Below are 22,659 nucleotides of genomic sequence, written 5' to 3'. Positions count from 1 at the left end.
CTCGGTAGCACTCAACTGTTCAGGTGCTGGCCTAGAGAAAGGGTGCTCTCAGGTAGAAGTTTTACTTAACAGGATACAAAAAGAAAGAGAGAGAAAAATGGTGTTTAGGGCATTTTAGGCATTATTATTGATCTAATTACCATCCAGCTTAAGCTGGGTGTGAAAGGAAATTGGGTTGGTTGGTGGATTTAGAGAAACTAGATGGGTAATGGAAATAGATCAGAAGCCAGGATGTCTGAGAATGTCATTGGGGAGCCTGAAGGGACAGAGTTGTGATCAGAGAATGGGACGCTCATGTCAACAAGTTTGGAGCTGAGCATTTGGGGTGATATGATAAGACATCAGCAAATTATTGGCAATGAGGGGTGGAGGAGGCCTAATGGCTCACTGGACTGGAAGTCACTCTCACCATAAATGGCAGACCATTCAAGGAGTAGAATTTCCTAACAGTCCTTGCTCCAACATCTGCTGCCTCCAAATACTAAGTTACTATAGTGCAGGGCACTCAGGGAGAAAGGACATCATTTTTTAGTGCTTTCTTAGGGAACAATACACAAGGAAAACGATGTTGTCATTCTAAACTTTCAGAACTCCCTTGCCTAGATACTCCATGCACAATTTTTCATCCCCACAACATTCTTACAATGCAAAGAAGAAGAAAAAAAAGAACAGATAGTAAGATCTATGGAACAGAAAGTTTGTGTTTTATTAAAATAGGTTTCCAGAAGTTAATTGACTCTCATTTGTCTTTTTCAAGCTTAGAAAGAGCCAGCCAAGAGGCCTCTTGGGCAAGGAGGCAGGCCAGGACTCACAGAGCCTAATGCTGCTTCTTGATCCATAATTCTTCCCGCTGGTGGCCAAGCCCTTTTCCAAAAAAATCCAGAAAGGCCGAGCAGAGAACAGTGCAGGGTCAGGACAGTTGCCTGCACAGGAAAGTTTCCCGACCCCGGAGGCCTGGGGCCGACTCCACCACCAGGTTGCTGAGGAACTGGGGCTGCCACACTGTCACTCAGGAGGCCTCAGACCCTCCCACAGGGCTGCTCATGGGACCCCTGCTCCTGGGCGGGCCGAGGCCCAGGGTGGACAGGCCTACCAGACAGCAGACAATCAGCCAGATCATGCCAAGATATGTCCACATCTCCTTTCCTCCTTCCGTTGAATCTCATCCTCAAATGTGAAAGAGCCATGCCACTTGGATCTCCGATTTCTGCCCCAACACAAGCTCAAGAACACCCAGGGGCCTCTTCTTGAGGTTCATTTGGCAGCAGGGCACCAAGGAGAATCAAGAAAACTTCTGCAAAGGATCTGTCTTCATTTCTTTTCAACATTTATAGTGCAGTGTTGTGGGCTAAACACTAAACCCATTAGAAAATAGAGCAAATAAAAACAGTCATCTTTGATTTGAACTGGATAAGGACAACTGGATTACAAAAAAAATTGAAGCAAGGTTTTAAAAAATTGACATACTTAAATATTACAGTACTACTACTGCAAACACAAAGAGATAGTCAAGTGCTTTACAAATGAGACAGTGCCTTTAGGCAAAATGCAAATTTGTAATGGGGCTTTCAAGGCCCAGAGAGGAGTAATTCTCTCAAGGCAGGGGTGCTTCTAGAGAAGGGGGCTGATGATCCTCAGGGCCTTTTGCTAACTGTTGGACAGTCACAGATAAGCCCCCCTTCACACATATCTGAAGACCAAGGAGCATCTTGGAAATACGAAAGTACACTCATCGGTTTTCATTATTAATACATAGACATATCAACCCACAGGGTTATCATCACCTACATAGCATGAACGGGAGCCATGATTGGTCTTAGCAGGATTTAACAACATAATAAATATTTTTTAAATCACTTCAGGATGATGATTATGCTACCTGGAGATATTCAATATGTACTTCAAGTACTCAACCAGACAGAGTCCAACTTTTGCGCAGTGAGTTTATACCATCACGCTTTGGCGCATTCAGGCACGCTCCTCTCATTCAGGAAAATTCCAACAAGGCTTTATTTTGTCACCGATATCCAGATTCTAACAGTTACCATACTGTACCCTGTTCTAGGACTCAGTCTGTTTTCAAGGCACTTACAAAGTTTATCAATGAGGAAAACATTCTATATAGAAAACAGTAACAACTGTATTTTTCTATTTCATTCACCAAGGCCAAGTGTGGTTCAGATACCAACTAGAAGGAAATTCTTTCTTTCATTGCTCCCATTAAACAAATCCATCAAGACTGTATCTGAGATTAGCATGGATTCAGGATCTGGGCAATATTGGGTCCCATAATGTCCTGGCTACAGAAGGTAGATCTGAAAAATTTTAAGGGGAATAAAAAGGATATTAATATGACTCTAGGAGGTAAAAGAGACATGGTTGATCTAGTTTAATGAGTATTATTTTATGAACACTTTTGCAAATATAATGTTGATTTCTTACATAAGTTTTCTTTGTAAGACTTCAAGATGTACAAATTTTTATACTAGTTGCAAATTTCAAATTAAGTTTTAAATACTATTAAAAATTTAGACTCTGAAAATACAAGAGAAAAAGTACTACTTACTCGTATCCGTATTTTCCAGATATATCTGTCACCACTTCTGCTCCCAACTTATTCTGAGAACGTCCAAACAAATGTTCCTTCCAAATGAACTCCATATTTGTGACATTTCCAACATTAACGTCTACATCAATTAATTTCGTATAAGTCATGCCTGGCTTAAGTGTTCCACTGTAAATAGAAAAAAAAAAAAGATTCATAAACTCGCACTGGGTATTCTTGATGCTGAAGTGAAGCCACATCTGTGTGTACCATGAAAAAGGTAGTTATATCTGCTGGCAGTTGCTTACAAGAGATTTAACCTTTTCGTCCACATCAATCAGCATCTTGGAATAGCAGGGTTCTGAAGCTTGAAAGGAAGGGTGAGGTAAATGGGAAGCCTGACTAGTTGATGTTGCGGAATGTCTACAGAGGCATTATCTTGATTGGATCTCCACAATGAAAGGTCTTGGACGTGGCTTTATAGTATCAGAAACCAGATTTTACTGACACCCGGGAATGATCAAACTGTCAACGAGGAGCTAAATTCACAGAAAACTGATCTATCTGTTCACAATGGAGAAATGCTTTCTCTTTATTAACCAAAATGTCCTCCAACTCTCTCCCTGATAACTTCTTTATCTGGATGAAAAGAACTGTGTAACCAAAGTAGTTATCAAAAGATGTTTTGGTGAGCATGGCAATAAAACAGAGAAATGAGGCATAAAGCATCTCTTTTCCAAGGCAAAATTATACCAGATGTGATTTCCCAATTCCTGCTGGTTCCTTCTTCCATTGTTCATTGATTGTCTAGCTCCTCTCACTGGAAGAAAAGCTCCACCAGAACAGGACCTGTGGCTGTATTCCTAGCAATCAGAACAATTCTTGCCACACAGTGGGCATTTAAATGTTTGTTGAGTAAATGAATGAATGTTGCTATTCCTGGGGACTTATTCCATTCCATATAGAATTAATTGCTTTAATTACCAGAAGGCAACTTTCTTTCAGCTTCTTAGCAGTAATCTCCCTATTGCTCCCTGAACTGCCTTCACTCGGTGAACCTATTGTGCAGACCTTCATAACAGTGTCATTAGAAGCCCACATGACTAAACTATAATCCACAGGGAGGGGCCAGACTTGACGCCTAACTGAAAAATAGGAATAGAGAGCATGCAGATGCATTTATCTGACTTCATTTGGAGATGAGACATCTCCTGTGAATCAGAAATGCTGACTTATTCCTAAAACAGGATCAGATGGCTATGCACCAAGATGACAAACAGCTTCCTTACATATACGCAAAAGAAATGCAGGGATGTGAAAATATTCTAATACATTTTTTTTTAAAAATTTATTTATTTATTTGAGAGAGCACATGTGCCAGTGTAAGCACATGGGAGGAGCGGAGGGAAAAAATCTCCAGCAGACTTCCCACTGAGTGTGGAGCCCCAAGTGGGGCTCCATCTCACGACACTGAAATCATGACCTGAGCTGAAACCAAGAGTTGGATGCCCAACTGACTGAGCCTGACTCAGGCACCCCAAAATATTCTTACACATTTTTAGGAGGGTGGGAACTGCCTATTTGTTCCCACCTGCCCCAGGTCAGAGGCCTTTCTGCAAGGCTTAATTAAGTTGCCTAGCCTTAGGCAATATCCTGTGGGCCTCAGAGTCACAGGCATGGGATCCATCGATTGTTTTGAACTGCTCTCTGAGCTTAATGGAGACAAGAAGAACATGTGGAAATGAGATATGCTAGGACAGGGAAGGGTATTGGAACAGAGCAACAGCATGAGTGAAGCCGGGAAGAAAGGGAAGGATGAGATCTAGTCAATGCTGGGTCCTGCAATCAGGGTAATCTAGTTGAGCCGAAGCTGAAAAAGCCAGATGGTGGGAGACCAGGCTGGAAAGGCAGCTGGAGCATATGCACGAACCAGGGTCCAGAGGATCACAGACTGAACTGTTAGATCAGGCAGGTGCAATGAGGGAAGGTGAGGTGCACAATTGGCCAGAATGATTAATCGAATGCATCCTTCAGCTGACAAAATAATCACAGAAATCTCTTGTTTTTCATGCCTTTGCCTACTCTTTGAAGATGATGGAAAGCAAAGAGGCAAAAATCGAATCCATTCATTGGTTTGCAAAAAGGCAGCCTCTAATTAGTGTGCATAACGTTAATTCAGAAACGGATTCAGAATTAAACAACATAAGTGGAATCTGATACAAAAATGCTAAGGCCGACCAAAGAAAAGAGAAAAGGGGGCTTTAGCCAAAGGTACACAGTGAATGTCTCTGCTGAATTATTCCCACCTTTGACTATTCCAACATGTGTCCTATGTGCATGCTATTCAGACAGCTTATTAGAAATCTGGCTGTTTATATAAATGTTTTATTCCATAAGTAATTGGAACCTAAAACAAAATCTGTATAATGTTAATGGACTGGATTAACAATATCTGTTTATTGCCTGCTTGCTTTATTATCTGGATCTATAATTTTATGCCATCATTTTCTACCCTTTCTGTTTGTAGGTGGAGCCATAAAGAAAATAGAGCCTATGATTTCTATTTTATATCTGGAAAACCAGAAGCGAAAAGTCAAATATGTCATGACAGCCTGTGGTATTCTGCTTTGGGAAAAGATGGAGTTGCTGAATGAGCCAGGCTGCCCGAGTGCCCAGCACTGTGCCCCCTGCCACTCTCTAGTCTGGCACTTGCCTACCTGGCCATCACGAACTCTTCCATCTTGCCAGCTGTTCCACCTACACGGAGAAATATGCTCCCCTGAGTGACATTGTTCCCATCAAGTTTGACAGATAATTTGTGCCTCCAACCTGGAAATGCAAGAAAAAAAATAATAAGAGAGAGAGAGAGAGAGAGAGAGAGAGAGAATGAGAGAAAATGAGGAGGTGAAAACATGAGAAAAGCATGACCTCCTGGGCACTTTGATGGGAACACAACTTTCAGCCTTGAACAAGGTAGTTTGAGTTCACGAAAAAGTACAACTTTATATAGCTTGCATGATTTTGGTTTAAAACTACATTTAAAAATACATATAAATGTATGTTTTCATTTTACAGAAGTAAATAGTGTCATGATAGTCTTTAAAGAAAATTCTTTTTTTATTTTTTATTTTTTATTTTTTTCTTTTTATTTTATTTTATTTTTTTTTAAAGAAAATTCTTTAATTTTTCGAAGCATTTTGATGACTTTTTAAAGTGGAAGTATGTGTTTTCTTTCTTCTACTACATTTGTATTCTGCAGCACACATACTTTGCACAGCCAGGATTTTTTGGCTCTGGTTTGGCAGCTAATCCAGAATAAATCTAGAAAACCTATCAGGTTTTCAGGCAAGAGGGCCTGTGCTTTTATAATGAGAGGCAAAGAGAGTTGCCCCTTCCTCTCTCGCTCGCTCTCTCTATGTGCTCAGAATACCCAGTTAGCACAGGCCTGGGATAGCACAAATCCTAACAGAAGAAATCTCTTGCAAGTGGCCAAGTGTCGCTTTGAAAAATCTGGAACGAAACAGATCTTTTACTGTGAATTCTGAAATTGTTGTATGTTTAATAACACGTTGAACAAAACCGCAATTCATCCTAAAATTGTTTGAAAAATGTCTGAAAGGGGAAAAAATCTACCAGAGAGCATTTTCAATTCCTGAGTTAATCGTTGCCAGAGTTCTCCTTCCCTCTTCAGCCTACCTCACTGCCCCCCCTCCACTGAAACCCCTCTCCCCAGACTCCCCGTGATGGAATTGGTGCTTCATCCCATGAGCTCTCGGGCTCTATCTCATCTGACTTCTTAGCATATTTGGTGCAGTGTATGCGTCCTTCCCTTCCTCATGTGTCTTTTTTTCATGACTCATTTTACTGCTCTCCACACCTGTTTCCCTTGTCCATCTGAAACAGATGGAGACTTTCCTCAGTCTCCTTTGCAGGCTCTCTCTCTCTGCTCCCTTCTCCTTTGATTCACATTTCTTGGGTAATTACATCATCCACCTGTGCAGCCCTGATGGCTGTCGACACACAGGTATGGGTCTCACATCTCTATCTGTAGATCACATCAGTAGCCCATATCTCTGACTGCCTTGTGGACATGCCCATCCCCTATCCCAAGGCATCTCAAAACCTGCTAAGTTAGAAACCGAGCCCATCAACTTCCTCCAAGCCAGCCTTTCTTCCTGTGTTATCAAGTTCAGCGAATGGAACATCAGTCACCTAGCCAGAATCATCCTTGACTTCTCGACTCTCTGCATCCCTCAATTCCATTCACCAAGTTCCATTTTGCTTCTATCAGCCAACCACGTCTGCACTTTCTCCTTGTCTCCTACCTTTCTGTCTAGCTTTATTGAGATGTAAACATTGTGTAGGTGTACATCGTGATATACCTATGACAATATATTGTGAAATTATTAGTACTATAAGGTTAGTTAACATACCCATCACGTTACATGGTGGTGAAGGCAACACTTGTCATAACAGGTCATTCTGCCTCCATCTTGTCTCCTTCTAATTCGTGCAGCAACTAGAATGACTTTTTAAGAAACCAATCTGATAATCTTAAGACCTTTCAGGCTTTCCATGCTTACAGATAAAGTCTGAGCTCCCCACATGACACATGATTTCATTATTTGACTTAATTTACTTCTCCTGCCTCATCTCATATTACTCTCTTCCTGGTCTCCACTGTCCTGATAAAGTGTTCTTCTCTCAGATTCAGCTCTCTCTCGCCTCTAGGCACTGATGTGTGCAGTTCCTTCTGTCTGGAATGCTCTCATTTCCTTCTCCTGTGGACTCATCTTTCAGGAATCTACTTAGAAATCACCTTCCCTCAGAAAGCTCCATTGACTTGTGGCAGTCCCTCCTTTGCATGTCTCCTAGCAGAACATTTATGACCTGGGACTGAAACTCCCCACTAGTCTAAACTCACTGTCTTGCTCCTCACTGCATCCTCAGAGTCTGGCCCAATGCCCCATAATTTAGTAGACACTCAGTAAAAACTGTTGAATTTTTAAAGATAAGTGCCTTAAAGCATTACAATAAAATAGAGCTACAATACTTACGGGCAAACGGGGAAAGAGTCCCTGTGTTTAAAAAATAATATGATCTATTAGGTTGCATATTTTTGAGGTGAAATCTATCAGCAAAATGACCCATTGTTGGGCAACCTTCTTTGGGACAATGGAAGCAATTTCCCTGATAAAGAAAATAGGAGGTAGTTAGAAACGTAATTAGAAATGTTGATCTTCAATAAACTCTTTACATTATTAAACTACAATAAAGCTTTGAAATTTAAATAAAGCATATGCATTTAAAAATGACTAAGTTGCCCGACTGTTTTCAAAAAAAAATAAATAAATAAAAACAACCGAGCGGGGAAAAATAGCCTCTTAGAAAAATGAGTAAATGCTATGAATAGATAATCCACAGAAGAGGAAAGTCAAATAGTCGATAACTATGTAAAAAGATGCTCAATATTACTAGTTGTCAGGAATGTGCTAATTAAAACAACATACAATTTCATACTCAGCAGGTTTGCAAAAATAAAAACAATCTGCAACATCAAGTAGTGGTGAAGACGTGTGTAGGATTCTCATTTGCTCCTGATGGGAATGTAAATGGACAGACATTGCAGACAGCAATTTGGTAATGTCTAACAAAGACAGAAGAGTGGGGCCCCTGGGTGGCTCAGTCGGTTATGTGTCCGATTCCTGATTTCAGCTCAGGTCATGAACTAGGGGTCATGGGATCAAGCCCTGTGTTAAGCTCTACTCGTCCTTCTCCCCTCTGCTCCTTTCCCTGCTTGCACTCTCTCTGTCTTTATAAGTGAATAAAATCTTTTAAAAAAAAAAAAGACAGAAATGCACATAAGCTTTGGCAATTTCACTTGTATTACATGACATAAACAAACTTCTGCACAAGCACACTAGCAGACATACAGAAGTGTTTACTGCAGAACTGTTTTTAATAACAAAAACTGCAAACAACCAAAATGCTTATTGGTAGAGAAATGAATAAATACATTGTGACTGATTCCTATAAAATAAATACATTAGATTTACATATATCAATGTAGATCTCAAATTTATAAAATTGAACAACAACAAAAAAGCAAATTCAGAAAGATACAGTATAATACTATTTATCTGATACATTTAGGATTCATTTCAAACCCTGCCTCGGGAAAGGGTGTGAAGGGAATGAAAGGTAGTTCAGTTTGAACTGTATATTTTAAAATCTAAAGCGACACTAACAAAATGTTAACTTTAAAAAATATGGGTAGCTGTGTTTGAATATTTGTTATTTTAGGTTTTGAACAGATTCATAAACCATGAACATTTAAGCTAGGATTATAGTAAAACATCCCATGTGAAACTCTATTTTTAACAAAGAAAAAATTTGTAATAATAATAAAAGGGCTCATATTTATTAAATGCTTGCCACGTGCCAGGCATTTTTAAGCACTTTAAGTGCATTTAACTAATTAATCCTCACAAGCTCTTTATTATTGCAGTGCTTTTAGCCTCCCTGTCTAACAGATGAGGAAACCAAATGTGGAACAGTTAAACAATTTGTCCAATGATGGGTGTCTAGTAAGTGAGGGGACACGGATGTGAACCGGACAGTCTGGTTCTACAATTCCTACTTCATCTTATTTTATTTTATTTTATTTTATTTTATTTTATTCTGTTCTATTTATTTCATTTCACTTCCTTTTTATGGCTGTTTGGGTAGAAGCACAATAGAACACGTCAAGGAAATTGATGCAATGTTCTCTAGATTGTAGCCAGACTTAGCATCCATGTGGCACAGGAGCCTAAGCTTCTCCCATTTCGCAAATTGTGCCCCATTATCTCTGAATATACTGTGATTCTGAGGGCCTCTCCTACCTGCCTTCAGTGTAAGTGCCAAGATCCTCTTTAGCCACACAGAGCAGCATCTGGGGCTGGAAGGAGGAAGAGACGTAGAAGGAGGTTATTGGGGAAATGCTAGTGTTTGACTGCCAAGCTTCCTGAGCATGGCAGGTCACCAGGCCATGCTGTGAGTAAGAACAACTGGCTCCGGAGATGGAGAAGTCGGCCTGAGGGCATCGAGTCACCTTGCTGTGTAAGAGGGGGGAAATGCTTATTCTTGTCCCGACCCTGCACTTATTCACAAAGTGCTATTACTTACAATACACTTGAGCTGGAGACCCCACATTTTTCTACCCTCATAAAACAGGGAATTAGGTCTGTAAAGCATAAGAAGGAAAATCTTTCCACTTCCCACTACAAAATAGATTTTCTTTCTCCTTTTCATAGTGATAACCAAATGAAAAATACATTTAGCTCAGATCTGGCACCGCGTGCTTTATGACTCAAGCAAAATCAGATTTGGTATTTTATCCTTTATTGATCTGTGTGGAACTCCTGTGAGCTATCCATGCCTTAGTTCTGCTCTGTATAAATAATTAAATTTTAATAAAATAATTTTCATGTTCCAAGTAAATAGTAATATGTGTGGTTGTAGCTATTGATTGGTTCAGGCTTCTTGGGGCATCTTTGAAGATGACATTTAAAATATATACACAGAAAAATGTTTGCTCTGGACTTATGCCTGTTACACAGTAGCATCTAATTACTGCATAACAAATGGCCTCAAAAGCAAAATTGGATATAATCTTCAAAAGAGCTGAAACAACCAGAATACAAATAGTTGGTTTAGTTATTTAAACCCTTCAGCAATCCAGCTACAGTTCAGTACTCTGCACAGAGGAAGAATCTATTATTTCCCAAAATGGCAGAAGCATTTTTTTTTCCACATACTCAAAGCACTAGTTTTTAGTTGGCTGATCATGGTTCAAAAAATGACTTATTAATTAAATTCCACTGCAAAATACTTTACTTACCACTTTAAACGATTTGTAGGATCTACAAGGATAAGCAATAAATGCATCAGGATTAAGAATGCTCTCAGTATAAAAGCGATGACTTCGGGCATGGTTGCACTCAAAGAAGGAAACCACCTCTGTGAAGACAATTTCCAATAATTGATTGATACCAATAAACCTATTAACCAATAACTAATAGTATCAACCATTTCTCAGAAAAGTAACTTTAAAAAACCTAGGAGGTCTAGATAGCCAGGTCTTGTGTGTAGACTTGGACACCACACAACGTTTATCACTATCACATATCATTTTCTTTGCACCAAAGAATTCTTTGTGTGAATCTCAAGGGACATTCAAACAGGGTAAATAAACAAATGCAAATGCAAATGACTCTGTTCTGATACTAATATCTTCAACACTTCCTGGATCTTTGACTTAGGGCTTTAAAGCACTTAGAGCTTTTTCAGTATCTTGTGCATACAGCATTTCTACCTTAGACCAATTAGTTCTCTGTCTCCCTGTTTCTGCAGGAAGACTGAACTCCCTCCTATTTGATCACAAAACAGCAACGTTAACCAATGCACACTTTCGACTGAGCTTCAAGGTGTGACAAGTGAGAGGTATTATAAACAATGCTAAAGATAAGATAGTTTTGTCATTGTCAGGCATGCTATTTTTGCCACTAATAGTTTGGCTTGTTGCAATAATAAATAAGATAGATCTAAATACGTTTTTGCATTCTGAAGTTATCATAGTATTCTAGTCATTTATGCTATGTATCTTGTATAGCAACATCTTTGATGTCTGCCATAGAATATTCTTTCAATGCCCTACACAGCTCATTTGATTTTTGAGAAACTAGATTTTGTTTTAGTATGTGTGGTAGATCATTATACTATCAGAGTGACCTCTAATGAATCACTGTTTTTAAGTTCTTACCCCTTGGCAATAACAGATTATCTTTCTTCCCTTCAAGAGCTGGGAGCCTTTTTTTTTTTCCCCCACTCCCCTACCCAATTCTGGATTATAAACTAGGCCTGTGACTTGCTTTGGCCAACAGAACATGGAGGAATTGACTTTAGGCAAGTTTAGGTCCTCAGAGTCTTAAAAGACTTTCTAACATCCACTCTTGCTTTCTTAGAACCCAGCTTGTCTGTTAAGAAATCCTGTTTAACTGGCTGGGAAGAAAGGCCCTGAAGGATAACAGGCCACTTCACAAGGAGAACCAAGACCACAGACGTGGAACACCATGCTGAACCCTCTCACCCAGCTTAGTCTGGAGCAGCTCCCAACTGGATGCCATCACATGACTCACATTTCACAACAAAGTCTCTGCAGAACTCTGATTGCATCTTGAACCTCAGAACAATGGGCAATACCATTGCTCTTGTAAGCCATGATGGTTTGTCATCCATTAGATAACTTAGGGTAACTTCAGAAAGCAGAGATCAATAATTGGCATCATCTTTTTTTTTTTTTTAAACGAGGACATCTCTTACATCAGGTGTCTTTATATTCAGATTTATATTCATAATTAATTGTAATGTAGACAAGATGGTTCATTAGCATATAGGGAAATATAAATTTTATTTTTATTTATTTATTTATTTATTTAAAATTTTTATTTATTTATGATAGTCACAGAGAGAGAGAGAGAGAGAGAGGCAGAGACATAGGCAGAGGGAGAAGCAGGCTCCATGCACCGGGAGCCCCACGTGGGACTTGATCCCGGGTCTCCAGGACCGCGCCCTGGGCCAAAGGCAGGCACCAAACCACTGCAACACCCAGGGATCCCTATAAATTTTAAAAGTAAATGATTTCTTAGTAATAAATATAATGTAAAATAGAATATCTTAATGTCTTCAAACTCATCTAAATCATAAAATGAATGATACATACACTTTAAATAGAGTTGTAGGAAGTTTTATGTCTTAAAATAGTTTATGATCAATGTATTTTACTTGAATTAATTCTTTAAGAATTTCAAACATTCTGTGTATGTACATAGTTATATAAAGAAATTTATGATCTATATTTTATCCTAATAGAAAGGATTTTAAGTCATAACATAGAAAGTAAGAAGAGAAATAAGTTTTATAATAGGTCTTATTGGAATGAATTTTGTTCATCTCTTCTAGGTGGAATTGGCTTTCTCATTTTGAGTATCTGTAATTTACTAGTTATTGTTTCTTTTCTTCAATAGGCATCGCAAACAGATACTTCTAATCACATTTACTTTACAGAACAGATATTAAAACTTTGCAATTTGTCTCTAGAGGAGAGGAAATTCCAGCTACTCTCAATGTCATGATCTGTGTATCTTCTCACTACAGCAGCCAATTGGAGGGTCCAATAATTACACCGTCAAGATATTCTGACCATGTGGAATCAGATGGTGAGATATTTAGGGTCATCGATTTATTACCATATCATCATACATTATATTATTATGTATTTATGTATTATGTATTATACGTTTCACTATTTACATCATGATGATATGTAGATCCAGAGAATAATGAAATTCCCAAATAATAACTTTTGGTGTCTTATTACCAGGGTTCTATAGATAGTATTGTCATTGGAAACTATAATAAAGGGTTAAATACTCTTTGTTTAATTTGTGATTAATGTGTGATCCGTAGTGATTCTGTTAAAAAGTAAGTCAAACCGTATCTCTCTTCTGCTCCAAATCCTCCCATGTCTCCCATCTCACTTGAGTAAAAGCCGAAATCTTTACTGTGGTCCATAAAGCCCTGTATTATCTCCCTCTGCCTCTTCTCTAACTGCATGCCTACTACTCTGTCCTTTAAATTCACTCCAGCCACAGTAGGCTCCTCACTGCCATGAACTTCCCAGGTAGGCTCCTGTCCCAGGCCCTTTACACTGGCTGCCCCCCAACCACTGGCCTGGAATGCCTTTTTCCCAGGTAGCCATGTGGCTAATTCCTTAACGTCATCTTCTCAGTAGGAACTCCCTGGCCACCCTAACAAAAATCTCCTTTCCTCACTCAACCCCCATTATCAACAACACTTCATATTTCACTCTATGCTTTGTCTTCTTACTGTATTATTGTTTTTCCAGCAAATTAGAATATTAGCTCCATTATGGAGGGGTTTTTTGTTTTGTTTTGTTTTGTTTTATTTGTTTTTCTAGTAGACAATGATTTTATTGCTTGAGTACATAGCCAAATTTATGCGACCAGGGCAGAGGCTGTGGATGACTCATATTTCCAATTGGTGGGGAGGACTCGTTTGGTCTTATAATAATCAAACCAATTGGTGAATACAGCTCTCAAACAGAATCAGTCGGAATTTGGCAACCTTATCCTTTCTTCTGTTCCTCTCAAGATGCTTTCGAACAGCAACAGCTTTCTTAATCAAATGGTACAGATCCTCAGGGAGATCAGGTGCAAGTCCCTTGGACTTAAGAATTCTCAAGATTTTATTGCCTGTCACAAAACGTACTTGTGCAACACCATGGGAGTCTCTCAGGATCACACCAATCTGCGAGGGAGTCAGACCCTTCTTGGCCAGTATGGACGGTTTTTTTTTTTTTTTTTTTTTTTTTTGTCTTTTGTATTCATTCCTATATCTACTGTTCCCAGAATAATGCCTGGCACATAGTAGGCACTCAATACATCTTGCTGAATGAATGAACATATCCTCCTTGTTCATATTGAGTGACTACAATATGCTAGATATTCGGATAGGCTCTGGGGATACAAAGATAACTAAGACACAGACCCTGATCTTGCAGAGCTCACAACTGTTGGGAGCTTTCTACATGTGACTGTGTTTTGCACTACCGTATATTTTTATATTATATTATGTGCAAAAGAGTATGGAACCTGTCCAAGGCAGGAGCTAAGTGAATGTTATAGCAGCCAGCTTCATATTTTAGGAAGCATTTACCTTCCTTGTAAGCACTGAAATCAAAGCTAAATAAAGGTGTAATTAAGTCTTCACATCCTGGCATGTGCTTCCCTCCGTTCGGGTAAAAGTCAAGGTGACCACAAGCATTAATAGTTCCGGCACCTGAAATAGGTAAAAACAGGATAAATGCTTCTAAAATTCTTTTCCATGCTTCAGTGTAGTTTCCGTTTGTATTAAAAACTCACCAAACTCAAAGAGCAATCGAACTGCATTTGTATGAATAACATCAACAAAGTTGGCATCCGAGGGGTCCAGCCTAACTTCATTTGGAGTATTATGGAAATATGGCCCGGCTGGGTCCAATCCTGGGAAAAAGCATAAACGCCCATTAAACCAAGACATGTTCTATACAAGAACACATTCATAGTGTGGTTATTTTGGAAGATAGATGGTGAGGGCAAGGTATTCTTTCCTTTATGATTTATATAGGTCCAACACCACCCAAGACAAATTACAGACACATAAATTGAGTACATACATGCAGGTCTATACATTACAATGTCAGATTCCTATACACAAGTAATGCTGTGTCCAGACAGTGTCAAAACAAGTAACAAGGTCAGAAAAAAAATCAAATTCTAGGGTCTGTACACAGATTACCGTATACATAATTAAAGTTATGGATTGCAGATGATCTCAAAAGTAATATCTGTATACAAAAATATAGATAAAAGTAAAAGATAAGAGTTCTTCAGTATGTAAACATCAATCGACAAAGCAATACACTTAAACTTAGTTTTCAGCTATGGCTCACTTATTTCCACTTCATTCCATTACAAATGAAAGGCCTGATACCCAGTGAAGCGAAGTGACTTGATAAGGTCACCATATATTGGAGGCAAAATGGACTAAAAGCCCAAATGTCTAGGCTTCAGCCGACTGTCTCATTTTCAGACATCTAATAAAGATAAAGGTAAGACACCTAGAGGTCTCCAGGATGTTATGACCATTCACATATCCATTCATTTTTCACATTTGACAATTATTTTTCAAGCACTATTATTAGGTTCAGCATTTGGGTACAAGGAATAAGGCCTAGTCTTGTGCTTAAGGAGGTTTCTGTTTGATGGGGAAAGCACCTTGATCCAGTGCACTCGGTGCAGAGACAGAGGTAAGCATAGGTATTATGCAAGCATAGGGAAGCAACAAGGAAAACAGTCTTAGAAAATTGGGGCATGCTTCTGCTGGAGATGGGAAATACGAGTGGAGACCTGAGGAACCAGAAGAGTCAGCCAGGGTAAAGAGGGGTCAGCAGCATGCCAGGGGTGAGAAAGAGACTCTTCGAGGCCTGCAGGTGAGACAGTTAAGCACTTCTGGGAAACTGTAACTGGTGTTCAAGGGCTGGTGCACAGAGTTTTAGAATTGGATGGAAGAGAAAGATAGCATCATAAGCAGGAGCCAGATGTAATCTGAACCATGCAAAAGGGTTTGGACATCATCTGGTTGGCAATGTGAAGCTCTTACAAGTTTGCAAAAGGGGAGATTTACATTTTAGCAAAATCCCTCTGCTTTAAAGTAGAGACTGGATCCCAGAGTGGAGAGGACTCAGAGCAGGGTGGCAGCTGACCCCTGTGGAAATGTGGCAGGAGTGAGAAGTGAATGTTTGTGCACCAGGCTTACAAGACACAACAGTCTGAGAATCAATCTTCAACTCCAGGAAGTTTGTTTGGTTGTTTAGTGTGTACTCACTGATTGACTGCAAACTTCTGATGAGGTCAAGAGCCCTGCAGAGATGCATCCAAATATAGGAGACACACCTCAGACTCTATTGATCAGAGGACAGGCAAACAGCAGGGAAGTGGGGTCCTGCATTTGTGCTTCTAGGATGTCTCAGGAGGAAAAGCAACAGAAGGTTCAACTTATGCATGTCCTAAAACCTATCATTTAATTTCGCTTTTGACTGATTTTATAATAAAGCTACTATCTCTTTCTTGAAATTTTAGTTCTTTGTTATTCAAGGAACATGACTGTTCAAAAACCAACCAATTACAAGGAATATAGATTGCAACATCCAAATAATAGCAATCTTCAGACTTTCAGAGAGCCTTTAAAAATGTATTGTTTTCTATTTACTCAATGGGATAATTCACTCGGAAGGAAAAATTGGGAGTTGATAGTATCTGATTTTTGAAGTCAAAATTGAGAAAAACAAAATCTTCACAAATTTATGGTAACCCTGCACAATTTTTAATACATGAACAGCAATGTTCCTCCCTTTCATTTATGGCTGAAATGCTTACAGGCTGTTCAGGCCCCAGGAACTTCCATCTTCACAAATGTGCCCATTTCTCCTTTTCCCTGTGCTTGAAAACTTAGAGCAAAGGGGGATTTTTGCTATCCGGCAACTTCAGAATAAAAACACAATTTTATGGTACCAGAGAAGAAAGGTGGCAGTTGGCTGGCATTGGGGCTGGGATTTGGGAGCTGGGAGAAAGAGGATGCTTTCAGCAGGAAAAGTCTGCTATACCAAGAGGCTGCAGAGGCAAAGCATTCTGCATGTAATTTGGAGTTCTGAACTCCTTTTAGAAAAAAATACTTCAAGTTCAAATTTGAATTTAAAGCATAGGTATAGGGCAGCCCCCGTGGCACAGCGATTTAACGCCACCTGCAGCCTGGGGTGTGATCCTGGAGACTTGGGATCGAGTCCCACGTTGGGCTCCCTGCAAGGAGCCTGCTTCTCGCTCTGCCTGTGTCTCTGCCTCTCTCTCTCTCTCTCTCTCTCTCTGTATCTCTGTGAATAAATAAATAAATATTTTTTAAAAAATAATAAAATTCTTTAAAAAAATAAAGCGTAGGTATATGTGTGTATATATGTCCACAGAACTACAGTTTATTGTTTTAAGCAGCAGGAAATGTGCACTTACTATGTGCCAGGCTTGGGGAGGGGTGGTGGTAAGGAAGATTTTCTTAGTAGCTCAGAGTCTATCAAAATAAACAGATGAATGAATATATATATATATATATATGTATATATACACACACACACACATATATATATATAACCATGCAATACAAGAGTTGCATTTTTGGATACAATAGAAGCATATTTCATAGGATATGGGAAGTACAGAGAATTAACTCTGCCTGAGGAAGGCGACTTTGAAATAAATCTTGAAAGATGAACAGTGGCCTTTTAGGGCAAGGGGCAGTAACATTGCCAAGACACAGAAATATGAAAAACCATGATGAAACATGAACCATTTATGTGAGAAGCTAAGAAGCTTTGGGCAATGGAAAGTTCCAGCAGTGAGTGATGTGGCCTGTGTTTGGAAACATGATGACTTGGTGTGGCACTCGTAGGGGTTTGGGCTGGGGGACCAGTCAGGAGTGGCCAACCCAGGCAAGTGATTAAGAGGGCCTGAACTGGGACTGTGGCCAGGGACAGACAGGCGCAAAGCAGACAGGAGGCCTGGTACCTGTTGACTGAATGTTGGTTGGGGATGCAGAGGAGAGAGAGGCCAGCACAACTTGTTGATATTGGAGCTGATATTTTGGTCTCCATCCAACTGACTCAACTGGTTTGGAAGTCGGAATACAGGGAAGGGATATGAATAATTTATCATTCTCGAAAATCTAATTAACAGTGAATGCTAATTCATACTATATATACTTGACTCTCTGCAATATTTATTTATTTATTTGAGAGAGAGAGAGAGAGAGAACCAGCAGGAGGATGGGTAGAGGGAGAGGAAGAAGCAGGCTCCCAGCTGAGAAGGGAGCCTGACGTGGGACTTGATTCCAGGACCCTAGGATCGTGACCGGAGCCCAAGGCAGACACTTACCCCGCTCAGCCACCCAGGCGCCCCTGCAATGAATTTTTAGACTTAACAGTATATTCATGGATAACATTAAACACTTTAGCAACTGGAACAGCATGGCACAGTCCTTAAACCAGTTCCACATAGCCAGCATCTGCTGTGAGCTGCGACCCAGATGTGTCAAGGACATCCTTCCAGCACCATCAGCGCGGCTCTGTCGCATTCTTTGTATTAGAAGTATGGAGTTGCAAAGCCTGGCATGCATCACAATTCCTCAGCCATCCTGTACCGGTGGGTGGTCAGCTTCTATTACTTTGCTGCCACGGATAATGCCACAGTGAACATTCTGTAGAACTGTAGATCTACACCCTCTGGCTTTGAAAACACTTTTACGTTTCGTTGGATCTCATTTTCTCCTACCTTACATTTGCCTCCTCTACTTAATTTGGCACTGCAGATAATTGATTTTGAGTGTAGACCAATGTGTAAGCAAATTCAAGGCCCAACTCCAGGGCGGGCTTACCAGTTATTCTTCCAAGGCCTGGTACCCTTGACCCAGCTTCCCCAGCCAGATGTGCTCCCACGCTGTGGCCAATCAAGTGAACTTTAGAAGGAGAATATCCAAATTTTTTCTGATAGGATTTTTAAAGGAAAACAGAACAAATATTTTTAGAAAACCAGGAAAAATGGCTTAAATGTTCTTGACATATGCTTGACATGTTTGTCCCTCTCACATACAGGATGGGGACTAGTCAACAGACAAAGTGACCCCCACATCCCCCCTTGTCTGGCTGAAGGAGAAAGCACCAGGCAGGCTTGGAGGAATGCCTCCTGTCAGGTTCTTCTCCCTGTGCTAAGGGGCCTCAGGGTCCTCAGGAATAGAACAGCCCAGCCACTGCCTCCGTGGCTTCCAGCCCATGCTCATTCTTCCAGAGACCCAGCACACTTCCAACACAGGTCAAGTGTAGTTGTGCCCAGGCTGGTACCCATCTTACCTGTGTCCATCTCCTCCAGTTGAGGGCAACTCTACACATGTCTGGGCTGACTTTGGTTTTCAAAGAGGAGTTTTCAAGAATATTCACAAAATGACTATATGCTTAAGAGTTCACACACACACACACACACAACTTAAAGAGGAAAATAAGAGCAAGCATTTTTAAGTTTCATCTAAGCTTTGAGTTCTCTTGATGAGAACAGTGAAAACCAAGCAGTTGCCTTCACTTGGATGAATTTGTCATTTGATCAAATGTTCCGTCTTTTTCCCCACCAGTAATAACAATATTATGTGCTGCTTTTTAAAGAGTGTTTAAAAAAAAAAAAAAAAGAGTATTTTCACTCATTTACACGTCAATGGCTGGCCAGGATGTCTCCTAGTCATTAGGAGCCCCCTTCCTCCACTGCTGCCATCCTTTTATTATTTTTCCTTTCCTTTTCTTTTCTTTTAAATTTAAATTCAATTTGCCAACATATAGTATAACATCCATGCTCATCACCTCATGAGCCTGCCTTAATGCCAGTCACCCAGTTACCCCATCCCCCACCCACCTCCCCTTCTGCAACCCTTTGTTTCCCAGAGTCAGGACCCCTTTTAATCTCTGCTTTCTTTCTGTCTTTCTTCCTTTATGGCCTGGTATCTGAGATCAGCCCTCCTCCCCCTTCTCCTCCTCTGTCCCCATTGATTCACTGAATGTACCTCAGCAAATGCTTTCCCCTTCAGTTCAGCAAACACTTCCTCTCCTACAAGCCACTGCTCCTTATTTCCTGGGCCTAGAAGAGCCCACAGCCCAAGCTCCAGGATCAGCGAAGAAATTCACAAAAACTTAGGACAAGTTTTTCTCTGAAGAGGAAATGAATCTGATTTCATCCTTTGAATGCAAGGACCCATTCTAGGTACCTCCTGCTGCCCTGGTCTCCCCTGACAGCAGGAAGAGCAGACAAGCAGTGTGGGGGCACAGGTGAGTACTGGGCTCCCTGTTTCCTCTCCAGCTGCTTCCTCCTTGTGCTCAGGATTCCAGTGTCACCTCCCCTGGCTGCCCATCTAGGTGGGCTGCTGCTCCAGTCTCCCTCCATCCCATTGCCTTGGACTTCTTTATGGAACCGTCTCCACACATTATGAGAGAAGAAACACTTTCTCACTCACTGCGGATCTTCAGCATCTAGAACAGTGCCTAGCCCACAGCCAGCGCAGAGAAAAGTATTTGTTGAATGAATGAGTGAGCCCTCCTCCTTAAGAGTCTGAAAGGGTCATAAATCTTTAGATTTTACTTCACTGCATTCTATGGTGGGAAATTACTTTCTATAATGGGAGGGCATTTGGAGATTTATAAATGTCTCTGGGTATATCCCTCATAAATAGCAAAGTCTATTTTATTCTTTTAGAAAATGTATAGGTTATTGTGCCTGGACTGGACTGTAGACCTAACTAATTCACTGCCACAGAGCCCAATTTCAGTGGGAAAATGTATTTCACATTCTAAACAAATAGCATTCGCCCGATGGGAACAGTTTATAAACATTAAGGATAGGTTTACAATGCAATGAAAACTAACCAGCAGGAGAGAGGGTCCTACAAGCTGACCCTAGAAGTGACCTTGGGGGTGGGGTTAAGGGTGGGGAAGCATTTGGTGAAGAGCCTGTGAAGAGACATTGCCACCAAGTGGTGCTTTGCAGAACCACAGGCACTTCTTTCCCAAGAAGTAATTTCCCTTATATCTGCTCACCCTACACGAATGATTAATATCTCACATGTTCAGAACGCGTATAAGCTAACAAAAAAGCCAAAAAAAAGAGACTCAAATTCTTGGTATTATGATGCAAAACTAATTAAACATGATTTTTGGAAAAGCAACTTTTCTTACCGTGAGAACATCAATAAAATATGCCACCTCAGCACCAACAACTCGGAGATTGTTTACAGCATGGATGTACTCCAGGGAACCGTTAATCCAGTCTATGTTAATGCAGTTCACATCTTCTACTTGTAGTAACGCCTGGTACAAAGATTTATTATAAGTATTTAAGAAATAAGAATTAAAGAAAGCCAAAATGACTGAGCAACAGCTTCCATTATAAGAAATAACACTACTAAATATTGAGAACCTACTGCATGCTAGGTCCTGTCCTAACCCTTTTACATATATTGATTTATTTAATCCTCTTTTACAAATAAGGAATCCAAAGCACAGATAGGTTAATTAAACTTGCTCACGACCATGGTAAGTAGAACCATGGTATAAATTCAGGCATCTGACTCTACTATATGGCCTTACAAATAATTAATTGCTTACTATGTTAGCAGTCTATTAATCTTGAGTGTAAGAGAGAAAAATTAATTTCTTGGAGTGAACCTGGAAAATTTTTTTCCCTTAAGTGAGAAATTTATCATATCATTCAATCTTTCATCAGAAGTGAGAATTTATCAAAGAATAATTACAAAGAAATATGCTCCCATTATAATCTATGCAATTCATAATAAGTGAGCAGAAATGGGGCCTTGGGACAGGGACAATGTAACTGAATGGACAAATTTCCATGAATATGCATTAATATATGCAAAGTACATTCCTGTTAAATATACAGGTTCTACACTAGAATGAAGAAGAGTTTATTCACATCATACATGGCACATGTCTTGCTGCCACTTTCCATCTGATTTCCATCCAGGTATGTTGATGCGGGTCACCTTGTCTGTTCCAAAGTGCGAGGTTTGGATAGTTAGATAATTAACTGCACTGATCTCCTATTTCAAGTGAAAAGAGATTAAGGTAAAATAATAATTCAAAATTATTTGACATTTAGTAGAATTATTCTAACTCTGCTCAAAAGTCTTCCACTAAATTTGATTTAACAGCCTTCTTTAATATATTTTTTACCAAAGAGATAGTTACTGCTACACACTGCAAAGTACCAAGAAATTATTAATGCATTATAAAATACAATATACACATTTAATCACAAGGCAAGGAAAGAAAAGTATTTGATTTTAAGGCAAGGTTTATAAGACGATGCTGGGTCAGTTTCAATCCGGACTTCCATCAGCCTTACATTTGTATAGTAAATCTCTGTTGTCAATAGTGTGCTATTTGAGGCTTAGAAGCACGCTACAAAAGTGGCAAAACGGACTGTTCACCCCACTTTACAAGTGAGGAATAAAGGTGAGGATCTCATCACATGAGTACAATAGTATATTAAAGATAATTTTATGTAATTGCCTTAAATCTTCTTTTGTGTTTCTTGTATTTTGTTGGATTGTTTTTATAACCAACCAAACTCACTTTAAGTGACACTATGAATTTAAAGTGATTTTGTTATTAAGAGAAAAATGAAAAGGCACAATGCAGGTAATGCTCAAAATTCTATTTTGAGAAAAAAAATGAACACTCTAATCAGCAAATTGCAGGTTTGACAATGGTGAATCCTAAAACAAAGAGCCTTCAAACAAAGAGCCTATTACTAGCTACCTGTGTTTAATAGTAACATGCAAATTAATCATACAACTTGCTGGCTAGTTAAAGTATCTTCGAGATAGTAAGCAGTGATGAGAATCTTTAGTTGGTT

At 39.7% G+C, this 22,659-nt stretch overlaps 1 protein-coding gene across 3 annotated transcripts in view; it reads right to left on the bottom strand.

The window, feature by feature from the left end:
* Positions 1–675: 675 nt before the first annotated feature.
* PNLIPRP3 (pancreatic lipase related protein 3) overlaps positions 676–22,659 on the bottom strand; it is a 34,507-nt gene continuing 12,523 nt past the window's right edge. For 2 of the 3 annotated variants that reach the window (XM_055346183.1, XM_055346185.1), the window contains 10 exons: positions 21,722–21,841; positions 20,961–21,092; positions 18,626–18,734; positions 14,530–14,649; positions 14,324–14,446; positions 10,428–10,546; positions 7,603–7,735; positions 5,263–5,374; positions 2,567–2,734; positions 676–2,315 (listed from right to left, as the gene is read on the bottom strand). In XM_055346183.1, coding sequence (XP_055202158.1) covers positions 2,252–2,315; positions 2,567–2,734; positions 5,263–5,374; positions 7,603–7,735; positions 10,428–10,546; positions 14,324–14,446; positions 14,530–14,649; positions 18,626–18,734; positions 20,961–21,092; positions 21,722–21,841 — 1,200 coding nt within the window. In that variant the 3' untranslated portion in view covers positions 676–2,251. The remainder of the gene's footprint in view (positions 2,316–2,566; positions 2,735–5,262; positions 5,375–7,602; positions 7,736–10,427; positions 10,547–14,323; positions 14,447–14,529; positions 14,650–18,625; positions 18,735–20,960; positions 21,093–21,721; positions 21,842–22,659) is intronic. The other variant, XM_055346184.1, reaches the window with a different exon arrangement.

The sequence above is a fragment of the Nyctereutes procyonoides genome, unplaced genomic scaffold (assembly GCF_905146905.1).
Source record: "Nyctereutes procyonoides isolate TBG_1078 unplaced genomic scaffold, NYPRO_anot_genome, whole genome shotgun sequence".
Taxonomy (NCBI): Eukaryota; Metazoa; Chordata; class Mammalia; order Carnivora; family Canidae; genus Nyctereutes; species Nyctereutes procyonoides.
This window is presented reverse-complemented; position numbering and strand designations above follow the sequence as displayed.